This window comes from Lotus japonicus, chromosome 1 (assembly GCF_012489685.1).
Source record: "Lotus japonicus ecotype B-129 chromosome 1, LjGifu_v1.2".
NCBI classification, from domain to species: domain Eukaryota; kingdom Viridiplantae; phylum Streptophyta; class Magnoliopsida; order Fabales; family Fabaceae; genus Lotus; species Lotus japonicus.
In genome coordinates, this window is record NC_080041.1 from 30,935,127 (window position 1) to 30,946,593 (window position 11,467).

Consider the following 11,467-nt stretch of genomic DNA (forward strand, 5'->3'; position numbering starts at 1 on the left):
TCCATTGCAATGATTCTAAACTATATGTTGGGAACCTACAAGTTCTAGCCATCACCATCGAGGGTCAAATGGACGTAATGTTTAACGTCTCGCTGATATGCTATAACTCAACTGGAATCAGTGATTGGAGCAACCCTCAGCTCGACACAGCAAGTTTTAGCATTTTCAAGCAAGGAAAACAAGTTCCTAACTGTAGGCTGCGACAGTTATGGCTATCTCAACAGCTTTTACGAGGAGCAATCATATTCAACAGGCTGCTTAACGAGATGTTATGGCAATAATATAACGCTAATAACAAAAAACGGAACTTGTTCAGGCATAGGGTGTTGCCAGGTGGATGTTCCTCCGGGAATGAGGAATATCACTATACAAGCATCCGGCTTCAATTTAACGAAATCGATGGGAACTTGCACCTATTCATTTGTGGCGAAGCAAGACTCCTATAATTTTTCTACCACTGATTTAGATGCTTTTAATCACACAGAATTCCCCTTGGTTCTTGATTGGACTGTTGGATACAACAGTTGTGATGCTTCAAAGAGTGGTACCGACTACGCGTGCAAGAACAATAGTTACTGCACCGACAAGGACATAGATTATGGCTACCGATGCACATGTATGGCAGGTTATGAAGGAAACCCATATCATCCCGATGGCTGCATAGGTAATTTATTCTGCTAATAATGAAGACTTCCTTTTTTTGAGTGTAAAATGTTGAGACTAAATTAAAACTTATGCCTCATTCAAACTACGCAATCCCGCACTATTTGCTCAATCTTAGTGGCTTGCCATAAGGATTCATTTACTTAAGTAATCTCTTTTTTCAGTTGCAGCAGCAACCAAGGTACAGACCCTGCCTGGCTGCAGCTTCGGTTGTGGAAATGTCACAATTCCTTATCCTTTTGGCATAGGCAACTCATCAGTCTTGATTGCAATGATTCTAAACTATATTTGGGGAACGTACAAGTTCTAGCCATCGCCATCGAGGGTCAATTGGACGTAATGTTTAACGTCTCGTTCAAATGCTATAACTCAACTGGAATCAATTATTGGAGCAACCCTTGGCTCGACACAGCAAGTTTCAGCATTTCAAGCAAAGAAAACAAGTTCCTAACCGTAGGCTGTGACAGTTATGGCTATCTCAACAGCTTTTACGACGAGCAGTCATATTCAACAGGCTGCTTGACAAGATGTTATGGCCATAGAATAAGGTCAATCATCGAAAACGAAACTTGTTCGGGCATAGGGTGTTGCCAGGTGGACGTTCCTCCGAGAATGAGGAATATCACTGTAGAAGCATTTGGCTTTTCCAATTCAACGGAATCGTTGGAAACCTGCACCTATTCATTTGTTGTGAAGCAAGGCTCGTATAATTTTTTTGCCACTGATTTAAAAGCTTTTCCTCACACAGAATTCCCCTTGGTTCTTGATTGGACTGTAGGAAACAAGAGCTGCGATTCTTCAAAGATTGGTACCGACTACGCGTGCAAGAACAATAGTCTCTGCGTTGATGAGGACATGGATTATGGTTACCGATGCACATGTATGGCAGGTTATGAAGGAAACCCATATCATCCTGATGGCTGCATAGGTAATTTATTCTGCTAATAATGAAGACTTCCTTTTTTTGAGTGTAAAATGTTGATAGTAAAATTAGAACTTACGCCTTATACACAACTGAAAATGCAACGTTGGACAACAATGATTCATTTACTTCAATAATCTCTTTTTTTTATGTCATAGAATAAACTCCTTTTTTGAGTCGCAGATATTGATGAGTGTAAGAGGCCGGGTCATAAATGCATAGATGAAAATCACTGTCGGAACACCAATGGGTCTTACAAATGCTTTTATCCTAAGGAAGTACTTACCAAAGTTATAATTGGTAAGAAGCTAAGCACATCCATTTAATTTTGTTATAGTCTCTTGTGTACAAGTTCTCGTAGTTATGTTCATTCAGTAAGGATGTTGTTGATGTTGTTTAGAGAATAACTCATTGATTGCGTTGAAATATTTGGAATGCAGGAGCAGCAGCAGGGCTTATTATTCTATTTGTGGGGATTGCCACCCTGTACTTAACATACCAGAAAAGGAAACTAATGAAGCTAAAAGAGAAATTCTTCCGTGAGAATGGGGGGTTCATTTTGCTACAAAAACTCAGTACAAGAGAAGATTCCTCCCAAACTGCTAAAATTTTCACAGAAGATGAACTCAAGAAGGCCACTAACAACTATGACGAGAGCTTAATCATTGGTAGAGGAGGTTATGGCATAGTTTTCAAAGGAGTTCTACCAGATAAACGGATTGTTGCGATCAAGAAATCCAAAATAGTAGATAAGAGTCAAATCGAGCAATTCATTAACGAGGTGGTTGTTCTGTCCCAAATCATTCATAGAAATGTGGTCAAACTCTTGGGATGTTGTTTGGAAACTGAAGTTCCTTTACTAGTTTATGAGTATGTCAGCAATGGTACCCTTCATGATTTGATTCACAATGGAGGCAAGGAAGAAAATGTAACATGGAAAACTCGTCTAAGGATAGCAGCAGAGGCAGCTGGAGCTCTGTCTTATCTGCACTCGGATGCCTTTGTACCCATTATCCACAGAGATGTAAAGGGTGCCAACATTCTCTTAGATGACACTTACAGAGCCAAAGTGTCAGATTTTGGAGCTTCAAAATTGGTTCCCCTTGACCATGCTGATATAGCCACAATGGTGCAGGGAACTCTTGGATACTTAGACCCAGAGTATATGCAATCACAACATTTGACAGAGAAAAGTGATGTATATAGCTTTGGGGTAGTGCTTGTAGAGCTGCTAACAGGGGAGAAACCTATTTCTTTTGACAGGCCAGAAGAGAAAAGAAGCCTAGCTATGCACTTTCTGTCTTGCTTGAAAGAGGACCGCATGTTTGATGTTGTTCAAGCCGGAATCATGAATGAAGAAAATAAGCAAGAGATAAAGGAGGTTGCTGTTCTTGCAGCAAAGTGTTTGCGGCTTAAAGGCGAGGAAAGACCAAGCATGAAGGAAGTGGCTATGGAGTTAGAGGGATTAAGGCTAATGGAGAAGCACCCTTGGACAAATAAAGAACAAGATTTGGAGGAGACTCGATACTTGCTTCACGAGGAAGCTTCAAACATTTATTATGAATGTGGTGATAGCAGCAGCCTTCAGAATACTGGGTATGATACCAGTAGGGATCATGTAGAGCTGGTTGCCTTGCAAGGTGGAAGATGATTATGGCCTGGCATTGTACATGACATATTAAGGTTCTGTTACAACATATTGTAATCTTAAAATGCAATCCTTTGTTTTTCGTTGAATGTGTGTGAAACATCCTATCTTGTATTTGCTAAGTACTTAATAATAATCCAGCAGTTCAATTTTTTCTTATGGGATATAATTGTTGGACCCTTGGCCAAACAATTAATGTAACAATTAGTGATGGATTACCTCTTCACAATCCTCATGTTCTGACTTCTCAGCAGATTTTGTATCAGCCATCAAGCAAATGCTGGCTTCTTTAGAATCATCTTCTTCAGCCTCAGAAGATTCTTCATGCAGTTCTTCCCAACACTACAAAAAAAAAATCTCAGTGGTATTCATTTTGTCAAATTGTGATAGTTTATAAATGCCACAAATATCATAACCGACATTTACCAAGAATGCCATTATCATGGGTGCCAAAACTGCGCCGAAGCTCGAATTTTACAAGAAGTTTAGGACCACCAGACTGCCAAAAATTGTAAATGAGGTTGCCTAAATTTTAATGCCAATTTATAGCCACCATAAACTGTAAATTGTAAACTGGCCAATACATCCATTTAGCATAGAATCAAATGCAATTTTGATTTACCTGTATTGAAAACCATCAGTCTAGAGTTCATTGAAATATATGAAAACGATTCTATGCTTATAAAAAAAATGAAAACGATTCTAAGATATGATTTAATAGTGAGTAGTAATACTGTCTTCATGTGAAGTTTGCTTGAAAGGGTTAGCCAAAAATCCCCTCTAGTTTCAGAAACTACACTGACTCAAACCTAACTTTCATCAGCCAATCCCCTTCTATCCACATCCATACAATTACCTATGCAGGTGAAAATACAATGATAAAGTATAATGGATAAACTGGACTAAATACGAGCAAAATTTGAAAGCACCATCTGCAGAGGGATGGCAACGGGGCGGGTATCCGAACCCGTACCCGAACCCGCAACACTACCCGCGGGTAGTCGACCCGTATCCGTAACCGTTAAGCGTCAAACGGGTACCCGTTTACGGGCCTTAAACGGGTTTGAATACCCGCGGGTACCCGTTAAGCGCCAAACGGGTACCCGTTTACAATTTTTTATTTTCCTAAATTACTGCAAATTAACTTTTTTTTTGTTGGAAATTTAAATTGATTTCAGATCTTAAATAACACCCATATAATTGAACATTAATTGAGCGGATGAAGCAAATAAATATGAATTAATTTCAATTAGTTTGAAATATCAAGTTCATTAAAACAATCCAAGATTATAAATATTCTTCTCAAATCGAAACTTAATTACCACCATTATACACCAAACTTTGCTTATATTTTACTAAAAAATAATTATAGAATATTGACTTTGAATGGAGAAGAATGAAACCCTAAAATTTTAATTTGAGCTTAAGTAAATAGTAAGGGCATTTATGTAATTTTACTCTAACGGGTAGGGTACGCGGATATCCGCCCCGCCCCGTTTTCGGACGGATATTTAAAATATCCATTTTTCAAACCCGTGGGTACCCGAACCCGCGGGTTATTATACCCGTGACGGATTTTTATCCGCGGGTACCCGCGGGTTCGGGTTTTTTTTTGCCCCATTGCCATCCCTAATCTGCACCATAAATGTAGGTTGACCCGTTGACCTGCTGTTGTGGCTCTAGCACTATGGAGAAAACGACCAAGATGAAGCACAACTTGTCCAGGGACATGGGCATCATCAAATATCTCCTTCTATAAAATAATGGACTCCATCAAAAAAGTGAAAATAACAATGAGAAATTGCAAGTTGTACATCCATAAATCTCCTTAGCACTAGTACATAAACTACACTAAAAAATTTAAGCAAAACAATGTGAACTCAAAACAATAGCAGCACCAGCAAAATTCTCTAGAATAGCAAACATATGTTGCTATTGCTATAATGAAAAACACAATTACTAATAGATACACTGATTTTTGGTCCTATCTGTACAAATGTACGCCAGACATCAATAGTATAGCATAAAGTTGCATGCTTATCTCGCAGTAATTGAAAGAGTAGTCCTTCCCAATTTTCTGCAAGCTTTCCCTTTGCTTAGTTCTTTCCTTCAATATCGGCCTTTTGAAGGACGACATTACCAATATCAAATTTCCTCATAATCACTAAGCTGCAACACGGGAAAAAAACGCCAATTGAGATTAAAATCTATGCTTCAAGAAGCCCTCGAGAAAAAGAAAAAAAAAATTAGAAGTTCATCATGGTTAGTTTGATCAAATTAGTATAAATACAGCTACTCTGCAAATCATTTTCAGCATGACGAGGTACATTGTTCATAAGCTTCTAGCTTACGCCTTAACCAGTTTATATAGGTGTGAAATGCTTTTTTGATCAGTACATTAAAACAGTACTAAAATGCTTCATAACTGCTTATTGCAGTAGATAAGCTCAAATACACTATAAAAAAACTCATACTAAATGCCACTAGGAATAAACCAAATAAACAAACCTATAAACATGGTGATCAGCTTTCAAAAAGATGATGAAATGAGAACCAAGAGTGTCACAATTAGCTATCTCTATGGATAGAAGGCCTAGAGCATTTGTAATAGCCTAGGTGACTTATCTTAAAAGTTCACATGTGCAATTATAAGAGCTTAATAAACTGAGGCATTATGGTATTCTCACATGAAACCAGCCTTGAAACCAAGCTGTAGATTATGAGATCAAGTCTACAACTACCCCATAAATCACCTGTGGGTAAATCAGGTCAAGAGTGATTTCTGCCGCCGTAGGAATGGCCCAAAGCTCCGCTACGAGAGGATTAGTTGTGCCTAAATTCTGACAGTAACCAGACAGCCAGCTACCCTTCCTATCTCGAAGAACACCTCTGCAACCTGCTGAACAATCCGCCTTCACCGCTCCGTTGACATTCAATTTAACCCAATCAATACACAGTCACTGCCACTGGAGTGGGGTTCAAACTAATCATAGAATTGAATAATGGTAGGTTAGAGTAGGAAAGTCACTAACTGCAGATATTCTCATTCCCCTGTCCATTTTGACCACCAAAAAAGTAACCCAACTTTAAAAAATTTACAAGCAGAAAAAATTCAATCAACCTTGACAAGCATTATCTGCACGGAGAAGGATATTCTTTCAGAACTAGTTTTAACATTTACCCAGCAAAATAAATTTATGACAATTTAAACATATAGCATACAAGTGACTAGCCAATTGAAGTCGAAAGTAATAGTTCTCACTTGAGGTAACTAGGTGTTAGAAACATAGTATGCAATATCTTATGGAAATACAAGCCTGTACGTGTGTATGAACGAATTAACAAAGCAATAACCAGAAATTGAAAGAGACAATCACAAGCTTACCTTGCAACAAGCTAGATAGATGGTGTGGCTGAAGAGAGAGCCTCTCAAAACTATCGTGAAGAGAATCCCGCTTTTCCCAGGCATGAACTCGCCTCCAAAACCTGAAATACAAACAAGGAAAACAATATGATAGCAATAAGGCTAAATAACACTTTTGGTCCCCAACTTTGGCCTTCCTACGAAAATCGTTCCCAAACTTCAAAATTAGCAAAAAAAACGACCCTGAAGTTTTCACCCGGTTGCAAAATTGGTTTTCCGTTAAATTTCGCGTAACATCTAACTGAAAGTAATGACATGACATTTCCAAATTAATTTTAACTGAAAAAAATAATTTATTAATTAAATAACTTTTAGTTAGTTGCATTTTTAGTCCTCCACTATAACCACCACTCCTTCTCCCCTTCTCATTCCTCACTTTCTCCATCTTCATCAATACAAACCCAGAAAATTTGTAACTACTAAAATTAAAATCATTCTCATCTCCATTTACATCAATTATTGTTCATCTTCATCAATACATGCATTTGATTCAATTTCTAGCTTACAGAAAGTGTTTCACCAAACACTGAAAAAGAATTGAAGTTGTAGCAAACAAAATCCAAGAAATTATATGCAACTAAAAAAATATAGCAGTGGCCATAAATGGTTTTTTTCCAAAATCAAATTCCAACGGAATCTAAAACTGAGAGTGCAAACCCATCTTCTCCTTCGCTGGCCAAACATGAGCGGTAAGATGTCAAATCATATATGCATAGATGAAAATCACTGTCACAACATCAATGGGTCTTACCAATGCTTTTGTCCTAAGGGGCAATCTGGAGATGGAACTGAGAAAGGAGGGTGCCACAAAAAGGAAGTACTTACCAAAGTTATAATTGGTAAGAAGCTAAGCACATCCATTTAGATTTATTTCAGTCTCTTGTGTCTTTCATTTCAAGTTCTCGTAGTTATGATCATTCAGCAGGGATGTTGTTGATGTTATTTAGAGAATAACTAATTGATTGCGTCAAAATATTTGGAATGCAGCAGCAGGTGCAGGGATTATTATTCTATTTGTGGGGATTGCCTCCCTATACATAACATACCAGAAAAGGAAACTAATGAAGCTAAAAAAGAAATTCTTCCGTGAGAATGGGGGTTTCATTTTGCTCCAAAAACTCAGTACAAGAGAATATTCCTCCCAAACTGTTAAAATTTTCACAGAAGATGAACTCAAGAAGGCCACCAACAACTATGACGAGAGCTTAATCATCGGTAGAGGAGGTTATGGCATAGTTTTCAAAGGAGTTCTACCAGATAAACGGATTGTTGCGATCAAGAAGTCCAGAATCGCAGATAAGAGTCAAATTGAGCAATTCATTAACGAGGTGGTTGTTCTGTCCCAAATCATTCATAAGAATGTGGTCAAACTCTTGGGATGTTGTTTGGAGACTGAAGTTCCTTTACTAGTTTATGAGTATGTCAGCAATGGTACCCTTCATGATTTGATTCACAATGGAGGCAAGGAAGAAAATGTAACATGGAAAACTTGTCTAAGGATAGCAGCAGAGGCAGCTGGAGCTCTCTCATATCTGCACTCAGATGCCTTTGTACCCATTATCCACAGAGATGTAAAGGGTTCCAACATTCTCTTGGATGAAACTTACAGAGCCAAAGTGTCAGATTTTGGATCTTCAAAATTGGTTCCGCTTAACCAAGTTGATATAGCCACAATAGTGCAGGGAACTCTTGGATACTTAGACCCAGAGTATATGCAATCACAAAAATTAACAGAGAAAAGTGATGTATATAGCTTTGGGGTAGTGCTTGTAGAGCTGCTATCTGGGGAGAAACCTATTTCTTTTGACAGACCAGAAGACAAAAGAAGCCTTGCTATGCACTTTCTATCTTGCTTGAAAGAGGACCGCATGTTTGATGTTGTTCAAGCTGGAATCATGAATGAAGAAAATAAGCAAGAGATAAAGGAGGTTGCTGTTCTTGCAGCAAAATGTTTGCGGCTTAAAGGCGAGAAAAGACCAAGCATGAAGGAAGTGGCTATGGAGTTGGAGGGATTAAGGCTAATGGAGAAGCACTCCTGGACAAATAATGAACTAGATTTGGAGGATACTCGATACTTGCTTCACGAGGAAGCTTCAAACATTTATTATGAAGGTGGTGATAGCAACAGCCTTCAGAATACTGGAAGATGATTATGGCATGGCATTGTCATGACATTGCCTTTGATGTCAAGGTTCTATATCTTTATATGCTAATGCAATCCTTTTTTCTTTCCGCTTAATATGTGTAATGTGTGTGAAACATCCTATCTTGTATTTGTTAAGTACTTAATAATAATCCAGCAGTTCAATTTTTTCTCAACTTAATCTACTAGTTATGTGATATTTTTTTTTGATAGGCACTAGTTATGTGATATAATTGTTGGACCCTTCGCCAAACAATTAATGTAACAATTAATGATGGATTTCCTCTTCACAATCTTCATGTTCTGACTTCTCAAAAGATTTTGTATCTGCCATCAAGCAAATGTTGGCTTATTCAGAATCATCTTCTTCAGCCTCAGAATATTCTTCATGCTGTTCTTCCCAACACTACAAAAATAAATACTTTCAGTGGTATTCATTTTGTCAAATTGTGATAGTTTATAAATGCCACAAATATCATAACCGGCATTTGCCAAGAATGCCATTATCACGGGTGCCACAACTGGATTTGTTGTGGTTTTTGCTTAAATGTTGGTTTTGGATGCTAGAGATCGCGCACCAATTACTGCCTGTCTGTAGACCAACGTAACAAAACTACCCCAAAGCTCAATTTTACTAAAAGTTTAGGACCACCAGACAGCCACAAATTGTAAATGAGGTTGCTTAAATTTTACTGTCAATGCAACCACCATGCATAAACTGTAAATTGTAAACTGACAATACATCCATTGAGCATAGAATCAATTGCAATTTTGATTTTCCCGTAAAGAAAACCATCAGTCGAGTTCATTGAAATATATGAAAACAATAATAAGATATGATTTAATCGTGAGTAGTAATACTGCCTTCATGTGAAGTTTGCTTGGCTTAGCCAAAATTCCCCTCTAGCAAGCCTACCCCTTGCTTATGCAGGTGAAAATATAATGATTGACCCGTTGACCTGCTGTTGTGGCTCTAGCTAGCACTATGGAGAAAACGACCAAGATGAAGCAGATCCTTAAATTTCCTTAGCAATAGTACATAAGCTATACTAAAAAATTTAAGCAAAATTCTCTAGGAAAGCAAACATATGTTATGATTTGAAAACTTAGCCAAGCCTGTGCGTTCTGTATCAGCGAATTAACAAAGCAATAACCAGAAATTGGAAGAGACAATGACAATCTTACCTTGAAGCAAGCTAGACGGTGTGGCCGAAGTGCTAAGAATGAATCAGAAGGTTCCTCTCCATTGTTTCGTCTGGCTGAGGCGGTGTGGTGAAGAGACAACCCATGAGTTGAGAGAGAGCCAGAGAAACAAAGGGTTGAACATTGAAGAGGAAGGGTATGTTTGGATTGATGGAACATAATGGAACGGAGCGAAATGGAACACGAAGGAACGGAATGGAGTGGAATGGAACGAAGTAAATTTCTTATTCCATTGTTTGGGTATTTTATGATGGAGCGGAGGAAAATTACCACTCTATTGTTTGGGTTATGGACGGAGTGGTACAAGTTATTATTATTATTTTTCCTATATCACCCTTACTATAAAACTATTAACTATTAATTGCTCTATTTCAAAAAAAATATCTTCACTCATCTTTTCTTTTTTCCGAGTAGAAATAGTGACACCCTTATTTTCTTATTTAGAACCATCCCAATTTTACGATTAGGTGTTCATTTCTTATGGTTGTTTATACTCCAATATTAATAAACAAGATTTAGATGAATTAATGTAAAAAAAATAAAATAGAAGAGCAAGACAGATAATGAGAGCGAACAACTAAATAACAAAAAAAAGGCCAAAAAAAACTTAGCAGGTAAGTAGCAGATAGCAGAACGTGGGAAAGGGGTTATTTTTAACGTGAGAGAGTGAGTTAATGAAGGGTATATTAGTATTTTTATAATTTTACAAGACATCAGTTCTTTTGCTCCATTCCATTCCTCCCAAATTGGGAGGGAGCAAAAGTGGGGGAAAGTAATGGAACATAATGGAATTGATACCATTGGTTTCCATTTGATTCCATCCTTTTTTTAATTACACAAACAACGGATCTTTCAAACCCCTCTCTCCCTTCCGCTCCACTCCATCCCCTTCCCCCAATCCAAACGAAACGTAAGGGCTCGTTTAAGCATTATAGTATAAGATTATATAATACATTATGAACTTATCCATTATTTGGTTCTCACAATATTGTATTGTATAAGCTTATACATCAATATCCTCTTCTACATCAAAATGATGGATTATTTAATTCACCCTATAAATGATGGATAAGGCACGATAAAAGTGCAATGTATAAACTACTTCAATATATTTAATCAACTGCCACCACAATCACCCTCCACCACTACCACCACCACCATCGTCGCCAGCACCACCACCGTCGCTGCCACCACAACCACCCTCCATCACCACCGCCTCCACTACTACCGCCACCACCGTCGCTGCTACCACCACCGTCGCCGCCACCACAACCACCATCCACCATCACCACTATCGCTGCCACCACAACCACCGCCACCATAACCACCCTCCACTACTACTGCATCCACCACTACAACCACCACTGCCGCCGCCACCACCATTACTTCGCCGCCACCACCAAGACGCTCTAGTCATCGTTATTGTTATTACCACCACCCTCTACCACCACCCTCCACCATCAC

General features: G+C 38.3%; 1 protein-coding gene and 1 long non-coding RNA gene across 3 annotated transcripts; one reads left to right on the forward strand and one right to left on the reverse strand.

Annotated features, from left to right (window-relative positions):
• The first annotated feature begins 287 nt into the window (after positions 1 to 287).
• Positions 288 to 3,387, forward strand: LOC130734382 (putative wall-associated receptor kinase-like 16). The gene is made up of 4 exons (XM_057586755.1): positions 288 to 664; positions 828 to 1,591; positions 1,769 to 1,885; positions 2,026 to 3,387. The coding sequence occupies exons 2-4, from the start codon at positions 1,003 to 1,005 to the stop codon at positions 3,234 to 3,236; spliced, it is 1,917 nt and encodes a 638-aa protein (XP_057442738.1). The 5' UTR covers positions 288 to 664; positions 828 to 1,002; the 3' UTR covers positions 3,237 to 3,387.
• Positions 3,388 to 4,984: 1,597 nt separating this feature from the next.
• On the reverse strand, positions 4,985 to 10,187 carry LOC130734383 (uncharacterized). Of its 2 annotated transcripts, none has more exons than XR_009017922.1 (4): positions 9,986 to 10,187; positions 6,619 to 9,206; positions 5,987 to 6,216; positions 4,985 to 5,402 (listed from the first exon to the last, which is right to left on the reverse strand). It is a non-coding gene; the product is annotated as an uncharacterized LOC130734383 (long non-coding RNA). The 2 variants fall into 2 exon arrangements; XR_009017923.1 differs by having other exon boundaries at positions 6,619 to 6,719; positions 9,986 to 10,143.
• Between the last annotated feature and the right edge of the window lie 1,280 nt (positions 10,188 to 11,467).